The sequence below is a fragment of the Zosterops lateralis genome (genome assembly GCF_965231275.1).
Source record: "Zosterops lateralis genome assembly, chromosome: 2".
Taxonomy (NCBI): Eukaryota; Metazoa; Chordata; class Aves; order Passeriformes; family Zosteropidae; genus Zosterops; species Zosterops lateralis.
This window is the reverse complement of record NC_139763.1, coordinates 40249977-40268003: the sequence shown is the minus strand read 5'-3', so window position 1 is coordinate 40268003 and position 18027 is coordinate 40249977. Positions and strand designations below refer to the sequence as shown.

The window sequence follows — 18027 nt, the reverse complement described above, 5'->3', positions numbered from 1 at the left end:
TTGACTAAACTTTTTAACCCACTGCGTTTTTTTCAAAAGCTGACTTTACTGGAAAGTACTCTTACTCTTGTATATTGTAAATTACTGAAATAACAGCCTGTCAGACACCTAGCCAATTTTATTAGTTGATAGTAGTGTTCATGATTTGTTTAATAGCCATATTCACTTTGATTAGCACTGTCTATTCCTTTTTTTTCTGCTTATTCTGCAAAATAAAACCAAGAAATGTTCTTTCTGAAATGTTTCTGATCAATGAGTGTTCATTTTGAATAAGTTTAATCTGTTGAAATGCCCGGAGGAATGATTTGCTTCCCTCTACTAACAGCATAAGTTCTGTAGCATCGTCTCCTCACCTGTCCTGCAGTAAAAACTGTTTATAATGGGATTGGTAGTTGGTACTGAAATGAGGTTGTATGAAAGCAAAGGATAATTTGGACAGAGCATGATCTAGAGAGTGAAGTATTATGCTGGAGACTGTAGCATAGCTTAGTTTCTTGATATATGGACTTACATGTGCTAAATAATGCATGTTCTTTCATTATTCTCCTAGTCCATTCCAGATGAACTTACACAGTTCTCAAAGGGACTCACAATTAAATTAATTTGGTAAGCCTTAATGTCTTAAGAAGACACAGGTGCTCAAATTCAGAAAATATTTTGGTTTAGATTCTATGGTCAAGTCTTATGTTTGCTCTGGGTAGCTGTTATTAAAGTATTCCCTGTAAGTCATGGAACTTGAAGTTTCAGTTAATCGTGAGATTTAAGATTGCTTTGCACAAACATCAACTTTTAAATGTACGAGTTGGATACTGACTGTATCTGAAGTTCATGTGCTTACTCTTTCAGGAAGAAAAAACTATCAGGTGGGCATCAAGATGGGATTATATTTTGGAATCCATGCCTCACACTCACATCCAGTGGTTTAGGTAAGAAGGAAGTTTATTGTACTGAAATGTTTACATTGCAGTTTGAATGATGATTTTCATTTATTTTCTTTTTATTTTTTCTTTTCAGTATTATGAATTCCCTGGTGATTGTCCTTTTTCTGTCTGGAATGGTAGCTATGATTATGTTGAGGACACTGCATAAAGATATTGCAAGATACAATCAGATGGATTCCACTGTAAGTCAAAAATGTAGCTCCTAAAATTTATTTGCAATGTATTTTTTTCAGTTAAATGTGTAGCTGTAACAGGCTATTTAAGTTACAATCTACTATATTAAAGATAGATGTATTTTTTTAACAGGAAGATGCTCAAGAAGAATTTGGCTGGAAACTGGTTCATGGTGATATTTTCAGGCCCCCAAGAAAAGGAATGCTGTTGTCAGTTTTTCTAGGCTCTGGCACACAAATCTTAATAATGACTTTTGTTACCCTATGTAAGTAAAGCAGGGAGGATTTAGTTGATTGTATGTGATTTTTTACTGCTAACTGCATGATGCTAGTAAAAATAGCAGCATTGTTTTTTCTAGAAATTTCATAAAAGTCATTAGAAACAGCTGAGTTGATGTAGTAGACATGCAACTTAGTATGCACAGATTTTAAGATAACTGATGCACTAGCTTTAAGTCAAACATATAGTCTGAGGTTTCTAACGTATTTTCTAAAATTGTGCATCTCTGCTTCACAGTTTTTGCTTGCCTGGGATTTTTGTCACCTGCTAACAGGGGAGCTCTAATGACCTGTGCTGTAGTTTTGTGGGTACTGCTTGGAACTCCAGCCGGTTATGTTGCTGCCAGATTCTACAAATGTGAGTAATAGTTACTGAAAATGACAAGGCTTAAGTTCATCAACATAAATTACCATTACAGAACTGATTTTTATTTTGCTACACTGTTTGTAGCTTCCCTCAGGGCAACTTGGAGAAACATATTTAGCTTAACAACAGAACATATATATATATATATATTAAAAAAAAACACTTGACATAGTTACACTGGTTATGATGTAATCGTGCCTAAAGACCCTGAATTGCTCTTGCTGCTGTGTATTTGTGAAATTAAGTAGTATTAGTACTAAAGTCATTACATCAGACCATTTTCTGCTTCTGTTTCCTATCACTTCAGGGACAGTGTAAACCTGCATTTAGTTTTAGCTGTGGATGTTGCTTGGTAACACACACCTGCACCCCCAAATCATGAACCTCACTTCTTGCATGCCTGAGATTTGTGACCTCTTTTTAGCTAGCTCCTAGGTATTTTGGAGAACAATGCTTTTTGGGTTGTGGCTGGAGTATGGGGAGAAGGATTGTTAGGTGGATTGAAAGATTCTGTAGTTGTAGAAACCAACCCCGTGGTGTTTGGGCCCCTGACAGGAGTTAGTTGATACTGTTTTCCCTCACTGATCCCAGCTGTTGTTTCAAGACCTGTCTGCCTACCAGCCTCAGATGGTTTACCCCTGTATCCTCTGATTTCTTTCAAGGTGAAGCATGGCATTCCACATACAGCTTGTTTTAATTACCTTCTCAAGGTCAAAGGTTTTTTGACTGAGAGAGATGGATCTTTTGGACGCTTTAGTTGTGAATATGCGTGGCTAGAGGAGAGGTTTATTTCAGAATTTCAACCTGGCAGTAGATGTTGGAGTTCTTTCTTCTAACCATTTTGTAGTTTTCATGTGGGGAAAACCAGTGGGAAAAGTGAGTTTGATCTTGTAGGGAGTTTTTACACAGTGGTGGTGACATGATAATGAAATCTAATATCCAAGCCAGTTAGACATAAATGGAAAGAAATTTTAGTACTAAGAGCATAATTGAGGATAGAATTATTCTTTATGTTGTGGCATGTACTGTGTGTTTTGAAGGATATTTTGAAGTGTATCAGTGGTAAATTGAATCCTGTGTCTTTGGTGAAGATGTATTTATTAATGATAAAATTTCATATTTTACTTTCTGGGAATCACTCAGTTGATACTTGAATGTTGTGTTTAACTACTAAGACAGTGAATGACTGATCAGAGATATTTTTAACAGGAAGTGGGTTATACCCTGTATAGAGCATGTAAACATGAATGGTTGCATTTTTTTTATAGTATCCAAATAAAGTAATGTGAGACATAAAACAAAATGCAACTGAAATGGATATCAAATTTTAAAAGTTGGGTTGTTTTTTTTTTTCAAAATTGCATTTGAAAAGGGATTGAGTTGAAATTAAATGGTTAATCTTAATAACTGCTGTCACGTTCTACCAAGTTTTTAGGAAGAAATAGAAACTTAATTAAAATCACTCTAGCCATAATCACTTCTGACTCTTGAAATAAAGAAGCATGTCATTATGGCAGTGCTCAGATGAAATTATCAGCTTCACTGCACTCCAGCAGGATATTTTCATTTGAAAGTATACTGAGTAGAATTTTTATCAGCATAGTGCAAATTCATAAAGATTTTCTTAATAAAGCTATCTTTAGTCTTTTGGTATCACCACTGCTTAATGCTGTTAAGACTCAAGAAAACATCACTATTTCTGTAAGTGTGTTAGTTCTGACTCTTCTGTAAAATTCATAGGCAAGAATTATTCCAAGGAGACTGTTAAGCTTGGTATTCACATACTGATGTATCTTTACCTACTGAAACCTGCAGTGAAATGCTCGAAAAAGCTTAAATTTCTTAATCACTCCAGGTTTAAATATTTTTAAACACTTAGAAATACTACAAATCTCCTTCCTCTTTTTAGTAGATAAAGTGGTCAGAGACACAGTTTTAGTTGGATACCTTTCCTGACCTTGGTCTGAGATGTTTTGCTTTGAAGTTCTGTGGTTAAGCAATAAGATAAGGAAATCTAATTTTATTACTGAATATTTAGTTTACTGTTTTAAATTTGGGCATCATAGCACATTATTTGAGTATTTGCAAGCTAAGTATAACAGGTAAATGGACCGGAAAATTAATAGTTGAGCTTAATGCATGTTCTAATGTCTGTCAAATGTTTTAATATACAGCATTTGGGGGTGAGAAATGGAAAACGAATGTCCTGCTGACATCATTCCTTTGTCCTGGGTAAGTTGAGAATATTGCCATGATTAAGAGAATTAAATTGCTTCTCTGATGTGCATAGCTAATTTTTTAAGTTTCAGCTATAGAAGTAAATCTTACACTGTCCCTTTATTCTGGAAGCTACAAGAGTATCATGGTGCTTTTGACAAAGATGAGTGTGTTAGTGGCATATCATCCTTAGATTTTTTTTTTTTTGTGGTAAGCATTTGTTTACTCTGACCACATGAAAAGGTCGATCAGGAAAAAGCATTATGATAGTAGGAAGTTTTAGGCCCACTTCTTCATTGCTTCCTTTTATTTTCTGTGCTGTTTCTCTGACCACACTGTAGTCAGTCTTATATAGTGTCATATGATGTATAACCACTCTGATAATTTTTTCCACTTAATCACAGCAAGCAGTCTTACCCTGAAGTGTAGTTAAGACAAGCATTTATTTGAAATAGCTTAGTTGGAACGTCAGCGCCTGCTGGAGTTCAGTCCCACTAGATTAACAAAGAATTGCTTGTCTGACCTCTTTGTTTTCATATTTTGCGTGTGTCATTTGGTTTTAGCAGAGATTCGTGCTAAAATCTAAAAACAGTGCCATTGTTTTGTCAACATTAGTAAATGTTAAGAACTATTTCTGTGCTCTAAGTGTGCTGTGTGTTTTTCAGAATCGTTTTTGCGGATTTTTTTATCATGAACCTGATCCTCTGGGGAGAAGGCTCTTCAGCAGCTATTCCGTTTGGTACCTTGGTTGCTATTTTGGCGCTCTGGTTTTGCATATCTGTACCGCTGACGTTTATTGGTGCCTATTTCGGGTTTAAGAAAAATGTAAGTATTTCTGAGAAGTTGAGTTTTTAAGTGTATGCATACATAAACACACAGAAATATTTTTCTATCTATAGTCCATGACTGAGGTAGCATTTAAGCTAGTTGCACTGTTGGCTCCAGTTCTGTTCAGTTACTTTGGAACTGCATTAGATAACCAGTCTTGGTATTCCAAGGCTGTGGCACATGCTTGGTGGTAGTGATACTTTCTCTGCAGCCATTTGGGTTATCATTGTATTTAACTGAGTGACTGCCAGTGATTTGAGCATTTTTATTTTAATTAGCATCTATTTCATATACTAAAACAAGTACTTGACTTGTAAAACAAGTACACAATTAGTGGCAGACACTAATTGTGATTTACTCCTAAACCAGTCAATTTTACATATTTTTATGAGGGCTCCTTGGGACCAAACATTTCATAATTTGGTGACCAATTCATTAAATAATAAGATTTTTTTTTCCTTTAAAAAATGGTTTACTATTCCCCCCTCAAATAAATTTTTATAAGTGCAGATACATTTGTGCATTTTCTCCTGCATAAGAAGCCAGGGTTCCATCTCTCTGTAGATACCCTGTAATGCCTTCAGAGAATATTGTTTTAATAGGTACTTTTTAAGTCAGTTGTGTAGTTATTCTGTTTTTCTTAACCAGAATTCAGTGGGTTTTTTTCTGATAACCATGTTGAAATTCCATCAAGTTCCCCTGCATTGTACAGGTGTGTACATCTTTTAAGGAAGGAAGATTTGATGAGCTAATAAGACAATGTGGTAGGTGTCACAAAAAATTGAAAATCAAATCAGAAAGGAAGTATCTATTGATGCTTTTGATGTAATCTTGATAAAAGGGGAAAGATGCAAAATATGCATGTATTTTACAATGCCTTATATTGTTTTCTCCCATCATGCTGATCCATGCATGTGTCTTAAATTAGGATTAAATTGCCAGATTGAGTTATTTCAGTACATTTATCCTAGTGTGATTCTTGAAGTAAATTGAGAAAAACAACATGCAGGAATTTTTAGAAGGTGAAAGCATCACCACTACCCCAGCTGAAATGTGGTAAGTCAACTCAGGCTCTGTAACAGATGATACAGACGCAAACTTTAAAAGGGAAGTCCAAAATATCTGTTGTGTTTTCAATAAGAGCTGTCTTTTAGCAAGTTTGCCAAGCAAGTGTCGGTAACCGAGCTGTGTTGGTGAAAGCAAATCTAGTGTAGCTGGGTATGCACGTGCTCAAAACAAAGAGTAGACTTTTTGCCACCACTCACTACAAAAAGAAAGCAAAAAGGTTTGACATTTTATTTATTTGTTTGTTTTTTTCTTTTATAGGCTATCGAACACCCTGTTCGCACAAACCAAATTCCGCGTCAGATTCCTGAGCAATCGTTCTATACAAAGCCATTACCTGGCATTATCATGGGAGGGATTCTTCCTTTTGGATGTATCTTTATACAGTTGTTCTTTATTCTTAACAGTATTTGGTAAGTTCACCATAAATTGAATTTTCTCTGTCATAAAAAGTGGTAATTTCTTTGCGAGTGTTTCTCTTCAGGATGCTTTGCCTTTGATTTTTTTAAGGATGCACCATTACCATAATACTAGTTCAATAAAATTTAAATGTTAACATCTTTTTAATATTTTGTTGTTTTAAAGTCAGTGCTTGTTGGGATGTAGAGGTGGCTGTGATATGCTTAGCAATTTACCGCTGACCTACCTTCAGATAGTTTGTTGTTTTCTCATGCTACTCTTCTGACTTCATGTGGAAGTGGCTCTGAAGCTGATATACAGCATATGTCTTGACAGTAGTAAAGTTTATTAAAATAAACTTGAGATTTTTTGGTAGTTGTTATTAGGCTAAAAAAGTATTACTACTCTTGGGAGGAAAACAAAGAACCAAGAACAAATTCTTGTGAAATCTTTATTTTTTAAGATAAGAGTTATCATTTTTAAAAATAAAGCACCATGGACTAGTCCAGTATAAGTGAATTTTGATGTGAGCTCAGTGACAAACTAATCTACTGTGAGCAATTTGTCTTCCTTCTGGCAAAATTTAGTTATTGGATCTTGTTAAACTGTTTCTGAACCTTGAATAGGTGCCTCTACCTGACACAGACAGCTACAGCATTTGACATTTCTTGTTATTTTGGAGCTCTGCCCCTTTGATTGAAATGTGAGGTGAAAACCAGGTTCTGCTGAAGTCAGTGGAAGAGGTCATGCTGACTTCACTGGAACTGCGATTTCACTGTTATGTTTAGTCATTTCTTTCTCTAAAATCCTAACCAGGGTCATGCTTTGGCCTTGCTTTCTCAGTGTTCTCAGACTGAGCTGCCGAGGTTCCTATTCTTTAGTTAGAAAATAAATTAGTCAATTGTATGGCTACACAATTGACAGTATTTCAATAGGAAGGGGAAATACTTCAGGTGAAGGTGATGTTACTACATATGAAGAAATAAAAATAGCACAATGGCCTTTTTATTTTTTTTAACTCCCTTTTATAGGTCCCACCAGATGTATTACATGTTTGGCTTCCTGTTTCTGGTATTCATTATTTTGGTTATTACGTGTTCTGAGGCTACAATATTGCTCTGCTACTTCCATCTATGTGCAGAGGTAGGAAATATTTCCTCTGTTTTCAAACTTGATAATATTCTAAGAAAGCTTAAAAACATTTTTATGCTTCTGTAATTGAAAATAAGTGTTCTAGTATTCAACATGAACACTAGTTCTAGATGAGATGTACTTAAAGCATATCTTTAAAAAGTGAAGCAGGCTACTTTTGGCAAAACTTGTAAGAAATATTAAAACTCTGCACTGGGTATTGCTGAGTCATATATCACATCTTTAGATTCTCACTCCCTGTTTTCTGAAGGTGCTAAATCCATTAATTTTGTTCAGTCAGAGTGCATTTGGGACATGACCAAACTTGGGGAAAAAAAATCTCTATGGCTGGAAATAAATAACATCTCACTTATTTGGGGTTGTTTTATTTTGTGCATTTGCCATTGATGTTTAGTTTACTTATCTTTAATTTTGAATGGTTTAATAAAAGCAGTATTGATTATACATAGTTCTTCTCCCTCTAAATAAAAAACCCTACAAAAACTTACTTTTGGATAAAGACATAATAGAGAAGTTAGCTCTGCATTCACTAGTAGGGTCAGTGGGCTAGAGGTGTATGCAGTATTGCTCACACATTTGTATTTTTTCCTCACTTCTTCTAGGACTATCACTGGCAGTGGCGTTCATTTCTCACTAGTGGCTTCACTGCAGTTTATTTCCTAATATATGCAATACATTATTTCTTTTCTAAACTGCAAATCACAGGAACAGCTAGCACCATTTTATATTTTGGTTATACCATGATTATGGTTTTGATCTTCTTCCTTTTCACAGGTAAGTGTACTGAACCTCAGTTTTGAATTTTAAATCTGCCTTTGGTTATGCACAGTATAATCCTTAGCAAAACTGATGTTGATACAGAATTGTAAATTTATGATGCCTTTGATTTTTTCCAGGTGTAGCATATTGCAACTATGCGATTACAATTTTTAATAAAATAGATAAGGGAGGATGAGGCAAAACTACTGCTAATTAGGTCTACAAGTATGTGATAAATACTTTCCAGATTTCATTCTTATGATAGTCATATGACAAAATCACTTTTTAAATGAGTTTTCTTTGGAGAAGCACACTTCAAATCACACACAATCAAGTATGAAGTTACAGTGTCAAGATAAAAACTGCAGATTTTATGGAATAGCTGGAAGGAAAAGAAAGGAGTAAAAGTTGACAAAGAATGCCTTTTTTTAAAATTTGCTTTCTTCCAGAGTGTATTTCCTTTTATCCCAGTTGCATTGAAGTTGCATTGGAAGCAGACAGAATTTCTCTTTAACATTTTTTGTATCAGTCTTGGCAGAACTTTGTAATCTTCATTGTGAGCATTTGGAAAAATCATCTGTCTTAGGTGCTGCATTTCAATTTCCTCTTCAATAATTGAGATGAAGTCACAAAATCTTCCATTGTAGTTTTCAGTCAGACAGAAATAGCCATTGTTTAGGGTGGAAAAATGACAGTGAAAATGCAAGAACTCTCCTTTCAAACTGGTGCAAGAAGGCAGCAACTGCCAACTCCTCAAAAAAATCTTAAAAATACTGTATTCTGCTCCAGCTGAATGCAGTCCACCCCTGTATACTCCACCCTCCAGAGCAGTACTTCTGAAACTACTTTGAACTGATCAATAGTTTAAATAATTTCAGGCTTCATGTTGATGACGACTTTTAATGATTCCAAAGGCTCGTATATATATTTATGTATAGACACTATCTTTTGAGGCCTCTTAGACTACAAATGGCTTGTCATCAGAGCTTTTAAAACAAAGCTCGCTATGACTATTAAGTAGAATTTTCATTTCCACAAAACATGAGAGGGCAAAAATAGTGAAAAAGAGAAAATAACTAAGAATAGTGTTCCTTTTAAGTGTAACTGAATATTTCAAAGACGTTTCCACTTCAGCTAAGGAAATATTGAAGCTGTTTGCACACTATGACTGAATGGAGATGATGATGAACAGGAGCAGTGGCCTGCAAGGATTTTCTTGGGTCATTGCCTGTTAAAAGAAAGAAATGGGACTTGAGTGCATTATATAATCTCATTGAAAAGTGATCAAGCTGTGTCCCAAAAGTGGTCAGTTTTATCTTCCGTCCTTCATTTGAAGTCAGTCTAATGTATTTCGGCATTGTTTACAGATAGTTTGAAATTTATACATCTCTACTTTTATTTACATTTCTACATTTATTCACATTACCAATTTAGAAGTTATTCTGAATACATAGATTAGAGATTCTGCCTCCCTTGCTCACTTTTTCTTCTTTCTCACCCTGCTTTTCTCTTAACCTTTACTTCTGGTCTGAGTGTACTGATAGTTTGATTGAACTAAAAAATCCTAGGATGTGTGTTTGTTCAACTAGAAATGAATATGTACTGCTGTATGCAGATCAGTTTTAAATACAGTGCAAACTTAAAAAGTAGTGTGAAAAATAATAAGGCCTTATATAAGTGTAAGGTCAATTAATTTAGTTTCACCAGCTTTTCCAACAGATCTTCAGGAAGTCTGCCTGTAATAGTGAACAGTTTTACCCAAAACCAGAATTGCGTTTCCTTTGTTCACTCTGTTTACTTTGGATGCATGCAGTAATTCTGGAGCAGATTCATTCAAGATAAAGGGGATTTACAATATTTTTCTATGCTGAGACTTGGTTTAGCTGCCTTTTTGCATCTCAAATACCCATAGAATTTCCATCTTTTGCCTTTATTCTTTCAAGTCAGTCATGTCACATGACATTGTCTGGAGGCATTAAGACGTGTCCACTGCATCCCCTTTTTCCTTTGCTCACATGTTCACTTTCAGGTGACCAAGTGGCTGTTCAGCACCTGCCAGCAAATTTTTAGAGGAGGTTCACAAGCATGCAGAGAAGAGGTGGTTTATTATCAGCCCCTTTCTGTTGCTTTTTGTGGCAGTCATTTGTTTGTAATTGGGATAGTGGAAATGCAAGTTGTCCTGTGCAACTAGAACTAAGTTGTCAGAGTCTGTATGGTCTTGGCTTTTTAAATTCTCTGTTTCTGTGTTGAAATCAGGGCAAGATACTTGTGAAGTTAATCACACAGAATTGTAAAACAATATGTGCTTAACGATTTTTTTATCTACTTGCCACAAGATTAAGTGCAAATTACCTTTTAAGATGTTTCTTAAGATTTAAGAAGAATTTTGTCCATTTAGGTTGATATGAGTGTAACAGCAGATTATGTTCAGTTCTCTGAGATTTACTGAAGTGCTCTGAGATAAGGATTTACAGAAGAAATCAGAGGTAGGGTAAAGGGACAGGCAGTTCTTCTCCTTTTTTTTTTTTTTTTTAATAGAAGAACATATTAGCAATTTAGAAAAAACTGCTCCCAAAGGCAACTGACTTCCCATGTCAGGATGATTAAAAAAAATAAAAAAGAAAAAGTCATAATTGTTTTATGAAAACTATTCTGCTGCTGCTTACTCATCTGTGAAAAATTGTCAGGATCGGGAGGAAGGGTTTTGACGGTGCCCTGCTGCTGTGTCGGTGTAACACATGCTTCAGGCACTTGCATCCATACTGCATTCCAGGTCATTGATCAGACTCAGCAGGCACAATACCGGGAGCTACATGACAAATCTTTGATTCACAGCTGGGATCACAACTACGTATCATAGTAAATGAGTCACTTAAACATCAGTAGTTTAGCAAGCGTAAAGTGAAAAAAAATGACCATGATACCATTCATGGTTACTTTCAAGCTTTTGTAGAGAACAAGTTACCACACAACTTTTGTTGTCTCTCTTACCAGCTCTAAAACAAAGGAAGATTTTTGCCTCTAAAGAACTTCCTTTACGCTTGTGTAAGTTAAGGATATGATTTTAGAAGAGATACTTAGGCAAAAATGAGATAATCTTCAGGGCTTTTTTCCTCTCCTAGTTTTTGTGGGAAATTAAGGTTCCTGTAACAGGTGTTCTGAGCTGCTATTTAATCCAATAACATTCTGATTGAGACTGAATTTTGATGTAATCCAGTTAGATTAACAAAACCCAACTATATTAACTATTTCACATTCAAAACAATATATAACAAATATTTTTGTTAAAAGTTTCTTTTGGAGTTACACAAAGAGAAGAGATGAAGCTGTTTTTATTCTGCCAGAAGGATGATAAGTTATCAGGGCAATGGTCTTCATCCTTTAGTTTTAGTTCAAATCTGTGTGTACCTTTTGACTGTCTTAAGTATTTCAGAAGTGTTTATTTTTAAGGTATGTAACACGTGTTTTCAGTAGGACTACAAGTTGCATAGAAACTACACTATGGTTTGAAATTTGTATTAACTCAATCTATGGAGAAATAAAGATAGTGCTCTAGTTTTCCAAGACCTGAAGGTATTGCTAAGTAATGAGAACTCTGATGCTGTTATTATGTTTATTAAACATAATAACAATATTCGGGCAGATTTTAAGATAATAACAATATTCTGAGCAGATCAGATAAAGTGTGTGTGAATAGTCACTGAGAAAGGGTGAAATGGAGCAGTGTGAAGGAGTGGGACTGCAGCATATTGGAACAACAAGAACAAATATGTAAGACAAATAACACAGAAATATCTTTCAACTAGAGTCTTCCACATGATCTGTTCTATGTTCCTGAAAATAATGACATAGGTTAGAGAGTAGTTCATGCCTATAAGGACCAGGTACTGTCTGTAACTTTCTGTTATCTGATCTGATTGATGTACTGAAAGCTAAGGACAGCAGATCACATATAAATGCATCCTGACTTAAAAACTACAGATAGAAATTAATGTTTCCTGTGTCAGTGTTCTAATATGGGTTTTTTTTTCCTTTTTAGGGACAATTGGATTCTTTGCATGCTTTTGGTTTGTAACCAAAATATACAGCGTCGTGAAAGTCGACTGAAGAAACCAATGTAAAGTGTTAACACAGAAGTGGTTTAGTCTTCATTAACGTAACTTAAAAACCTGGTCTCGTTGATGAATTTGAGCTTTATCAGAAGTATTGGCTTCTTACTCTTTGAGAATGATACTGAAATGCTCCTACTTTTCCACTAACACGTTTGTATTGTAACTTAACAACCTGTTTTCATTCAAACCTTAATGAAGATCAGAGTTACGATATTTATGCATTTGTAAATACAACTATACTTCAAAAGAAATGTTAAATTCTAACGGCAGAATAGAATTGGCTCTATTAGACAACTTAATGATACTTCTGATCAAAGTACAACTGTAAATAGGTTTTTCTAGCTTGGTAGGTGGGATGAATTATTTTTCTTTGAGGGAAATGAGAACTTTTTATTATGCTAACTTTGAAGGATGACTCTAAAGAAGTGTTGCTTTTAGTCTGGATGTGATTTTTATTTTTTACTGGTGTTACGTCCATAAATATTCTGATTTCTGTGACTTAATTAGTTTTGGTGTTCTTGGCCTTTTAAACTATGTGCCTCTGAGTCCTTGAATTTATAAATTCATAATCTAATAAACGTTGTAAAAATGTCTTCATTGACTTATTGCATAGTATAAGTTCATAAAAATATGTAAATACAATTATATTGAAGACAGATGCTTAAAGATTGCATAGAGTATTTTATGGCATTTTCTATGGTTTAATGTATATTGACACACGTTTAGCTCTGCAGGAATTTGTGCTTAATGGCTATAACATGGACATGTGATTGTGGCGCATGAGAACTAAATTATACACACATTTAAGAAAATCACTCTGCAGCATTAATCCAGTCCTTAACCCAGAGATGTTTCCAGAGACTTGCTATGGAGTTGTCGCTATGTTGAGAAGATCTTAAAATGCATGAGTCAGCATTCTCTGCTGATCTTGCTTTTAGATCTCAATGATGCATATTCTATAGAGCAACTATTGCTGACTGTACTTAATGTAGGTTAAAAAATAAAAGAAAATTACTATTTTTGCCTTATATTAAAAGACTAATGTCAATTTTGGATGACTGGCATTAAACCTATATTTGCCTTTTTTTGGAAATGGAGTATTTTGTTCAAACCTTGTTCAGTAGTTTTAGACTCCTAACACAATTTGGCTAGTAAAATTCTATTTAAAATTAAACTTCACGTACCAATTGCCATTCATAAGGTTGGGGGGTTTTATTCCTACCAGTTTACTTTCCTAAAGGACCTAAACCTGATGATGCTTGAATAATGGACCCAATAAAATGACCTTGGTTAAGGTAACTTGTCATTATTAACCTCCCAAAAGTTGATACATCAAGGCTTCAGGAGGCATTCCCACAACTGCAGTGCTCCACAGCCCTTCCGAGATGAACCACACTTGTGCTTTGCCTGTCGCCAGATACAACTCTGCTCAGATGTGGACAGGTTTGTTCCTGTGCCCCTGCCAACATGTAGTCATTAGGAAATGTGGATTTTAGGTAAATCTTCCATGCTTTATGTTCAAAACAGGAAAAGGGTGAGTATGGTAAGTGTTTGCTCTTTACTATTGCAGTCAACTGTAGTGGGACTCTTGATTCAAATGTTTAAAACTATAAAATTGGATAGTCTTCATATCCCTGGTTTTGTGATCACCTTCTGTACTGTCACTGTCTGAAATCATCAGTAGTTTTTACACAAATAGGAATACTTAGTTTCAGAAATATTAATTGCCTACTCTTGAAATTTAAATTCAAAAAACCAGATTTTTTGGATGTATTTCCAATTGCTGTTTTAAAGTTGGGTTAATAGAAGTTAGATGAAGCCACTGTGGTATGTATGTGGGTCTGAAACTGATGGGTGTATTTTCCTTTTTTGTTTCTTTGTTTTTTGGGTTTTTTTTCCCTACCGATTAGTTGACAGGTTGTGGCAGCCTCTCAAGTATTTTATTTCCAACTTTAAAGACAGACAGTGAAATGTGTCACTATCTTTTGGAATCAACCTGCTGCATGCACAGCTTTTCAAGCAGTCTTGTCTTGTAATAATTGCAGCTGTTTTGCAATTGAAATGTTAAACTTCCAATGTGGAGTACTTGAGACAATTCAGGGACTAATACATCACAGATTTTACAGAACTGTTCTAAAGTTGTTTTTGCCCTTGTAACACATTACTGCCTCAGATGATTTTAAATGTTTTTCTAGAATTTAGGTTTCTGGTATGTGTTAGGGCGTCTAAGCATTCTACTGTGTACTGTTACCTGTTTTTCATATCTCTTGGGAGGCCTTTCTTTTTGTCTAAACTTTCAAAATACTAAGCTTTTCCAAAATCTTACTGTATTACTCAGTATTTTCTTGCACTTACAGCATGAATGTCTGAGAAAATGTAAATTAGTAGGAGGGTTAAGAGGTAGGACAAATTGCTGAGCTGCAGGAAGACAGGGCAAACTCAAACAAAACTTGTACAAAAGACTTCAGAGAAGTGTCAATTTTTTGATGACTGATAAGTAATTTTAAAACTTACTGTTCAAAGTCTGGAAAAGAGTGGCCATCACTTCCACATTTAGTCTGAAGGGAATCCTTGGTCCAAATCATACTTTGAAAATGTGATATGGGATTTGATGTCCTGATTCTTTTTTCCCAGAAGAAATAAAAAAGCAGCTTTATGGCAAGCTGCCACTCACAGCAACCTCGTTGAGTCATCTTGAGTCTGTAGCTTCCCTTCTTAGTCAAAAGCTTGGCTGTGTTTGAACTCCCATGAGGGTCCTCAGGTTTCTGCAGTCATATAGTTTGTGTGTGCCCTCAGCTGCTTGGCTGAATCTTGTAAGCAATATCATAAATACTAGTTGACTGTGAACCATTTGTAGTGTCTTGATGCTTTTTGTGCCATTTTCAGGCAAAAGGCTGTGACAAATGACTTCAGGACAAGTCTGGAAGTGAGGACAAGAGGTGAAACAGGACAAAATTCTGGCAGGCACTTGAGGTGCTCAGTTATACTGATCTGAATATCTGTTTTGAAGGTCTGGGAGGCCCCAACTAAGTCCTCTTTGAACTGATGTACAAATGAAAAAGGTGAAATTTGGATGTGAAATTGTGTGTTGTTTGGCTAATACTGGTAAAGGCAAAAACTCCAATCTCTAATTAGGCCTAACCTCTAATTGGGCAACATTTCTATTTCAGACAAGGTAGGGGAGAAGTGAGAGACCTTGAAAGGGAGTGGTTTTAGTCTATCTGACTTTCGTCAGTGGAGTGAAATTGGGGCCAAATTTTTTTGCAAAGCTTTGTGAGAACGCTGGGGAGGGGCTGCTGATGACATGCAGAGTAAGTCAAAACAGGTTTCTCACTGGATTGTTACTCAGCTGATTCAGATCCTGAGTTTCACAGGTAAGTAAGTTGCATGAAATTTTGCAGTGGAAGTATGGTAAATCTTTAAGAGCTGTAGGTGTTTTTGTTTAGTGGCTGATAAGGTCCAGTACTGAGCATGAATCAGAATGGCAGAATAGTCCATCACACTATTTTTCCCCCTTTTTGTTATTGTTTTTTGCAGGGGTGGCTTTTGGGGTGGTGTGGTTTTTTTCTTTTTTTTTTTTTTTCTTTTTTTTTTTTTTTTTTTTTTTTTTTCTCTTCCTTTTAATTGAGTGTTACTGCAGTGTTTGGTTTAGCACAGTGTTTGGTTTAGTGTTCCTACTCCAACAATTGAGCAAGAACTGTAGTAGGCTTAGCTGCTGTGGGATGCACATGTCCAAGAGTTTTTGCCATTAAGGCCATCCTCTTTCTGTTTGGACACCACCTTCATTTCTGGAGGCAGCTGTATCTCAGCTCCAACAGCCCATCACAACTATGTAATTCCTTAAAGGAAGGGAGATTACTTGTGCAGAGATGTTCTTGCCCCAGAGATGCTGCTTTCTACAGTTCATCTCTAATTTTTTTTTATTCTCAGTACCCCGCTGTTTCTCCTTATGTCAGACACTAGTGATAAATTTATTTCCATATTTCCATAAATATATATTCCTCAACAGACTCATGAAATACCTCTTGTTACCTTACAGAATGACTTCGGGTACACGTGCCTACACAAGTGTGTGACACTTCAGATTAAAGCACAAACCTTCAGGGACTACTGAGAGACTTAATTTATCAGTTGATTACTGTACAGCTGCCATCATGCACTATTTCTTCTTGTGTGAAACATCTGGAATTTGATGAGATGAGAGTAGTTAACTCCTTGTAAATCAGATACACCATAGATTACAAATGAAGCCTGTCACATCTGGGTGGTGGCACATTCTTGCCACTTTCCAGGATTCCAGGACTTCCAGTGAAAGTGCAGTTGAAGTTCTCCCTTTCCTCTGAGGTATTTGAGCATTGCCTGCTGGCCACAGTACGCACCCAAGTACAGGGTGCAGGAGCAGAGGCAAGGCAAGGGGATGGTAGGAAGGTTTGACCAAAGCAGTCTACGGGAGGGATTTAGCATTAGATCTTTAAATATGCCTGATCCAAAATTTCTGGAAGTGTGCAGCCAAAAATCTTGGCAAAGAACAGTAACAGTAATTGCAAAAATACTTTATTGGTGAATGTGCCAACATTGTGTCTCCTGCATGTAGTATGGGCATGCTGTTAGCAAGGGCCCTCTAGAATTCACTGTATTTATAAAGCCTTGTTTTATAAGGATTAATTGTTCTTACTCAGGAGCCTGTTCTGATACCTTTGAACAGTTTTCCTAATTTCACTACAAAAGGCTGCTTCAGATAGGAGCCCACAGGATGTCCTGAGAGGCTGTCCAGTCTGGGCAGTGAGATGGGCACAATGCCACATTCCAGCTTCTCAAGTTCAATAGTGTCAATGCCTTGTTTTCAAACAATCAGCACAATTGCTGTTTCGCTGATGCTGCTGCAAAACTCAAGATTTGATGTGACTTGTGTGGGTGGTTTGGTTGGGGTTTGGGGGTTTTTTTTGGGGGGTAGGGGGAGCAGGGCTTTGTTCAGGGTTCAGGGTTTGTTGGGTTTTTTCCCAGTAATTAAATCAATTTCATCTCTCTTTTGAGGCAATTGTTCAGGTACAGAAGACTGCCTTCCCAATATTTTCCCAACTTCCCATGACTGTCTTTTGATTTGTTTACAATTGCACATTTGGTTGAGGTGTATGAAATCATTAAACTGACTTGGCTACATGATGCAAAGTAGGGAAATGTGCAACTGAGAAGAAAAGTGACGTCCCAGCAGGGCAGGCACATGCACAGTCCAGCCTCTGCTTGCCCTCCTTGTTGCAGAAGGTGAGCAAACTTCTCATTCTCTGGAGGTTGGTCAAGACAGTTGGGCCGTGTTCAGCTCCCACCTATTGCATGCACCAGTAATTAGTTGCTCTGGGATATCACTGAGGAGGTCAGTGGGCTTCCAGGATGGCCCATTCATCCTCTCCTTTTGTAGCCCAAGGACACAAGAAGCAGTAGAGTTGTGGTATTTCTTCTCCAGCCTTGCTTAGGAGCTACAAAACGGAGCAGTCAGAAAATCAGATCTGTTTCCTGCATTTTTCTGCAAGTTTTCACAAGGAGCCCTTTCCTCTTTCCTGGAGGGAAACTGCTCTTCTCTGCCCACTGGAGGAAGGCTAGCAAGACAGCTGAGAAGAAACTGATGTTCTGTCACTCTGTCTCCTTCTGTAGGCTGTAGTGACAGCAACAAAGCTAAATCATACGTGTTCTGCTGCTGCATGATGTCAGATCAGTGCTGCCCCAAGGCAGGTGGAGGG

At 36.3% G+C, this 18027-nt stretch overlaps 1 protein-coding gene across 2 annotated transcripts in view; it reads left to right on the top strand.

Annotated features, from left to right (window-relative positions):
- Positions 1 to 12885, top strand: part of TM9SF2 (transmembrane 9 superfamily member 2) — a 29516-nt gene extending 16631 nt beyond the window's left edge. For both annotated transcript variants that reach the window (XM_083855896.1, XM_083855897.1), the window contains exons 8-17: positions 847 to 926; positions 1015 to 1123; positions 1248 to 1380; positions 1632 to 1751; positions 3935 to 3992; positions 4643 to 4802; positions 6132 to 6283; positions 7301 to 7412; positions 8024 to 8195; positions 12220 to 12885. In XM_083855896.1, coding sequence (XP_083712022.1) covers positions 847 to 926; positions 1015 to 1123; positions 1248 to 1380; positions 1632 to 1751; positions 3935 to 3992; positions 4643 to 4802; positions 6132 to 6283; positions 7301 to 7412; positions 8024 to 8195; positions 12220 to 12287 — 1164 coding nt within the window. In that variant the 3' untranslated portion in view covers positions 12288 to 12885. The remainder of the gene's footprint in view (positions 1 to 846; positions 927 to 1014; positions 1124 to 1247; positions 1381 to 1631; positions 1752 to 3934; positions 3993 to 4642; positions 4803 to 6131; positions 6284 to 7300; positions 7413 to 8023; positions 8196 to 12219) is intronic.
- The last annotated feature ends 5142 nt before the right edge of the window (positions 12886 to 18027 follow it).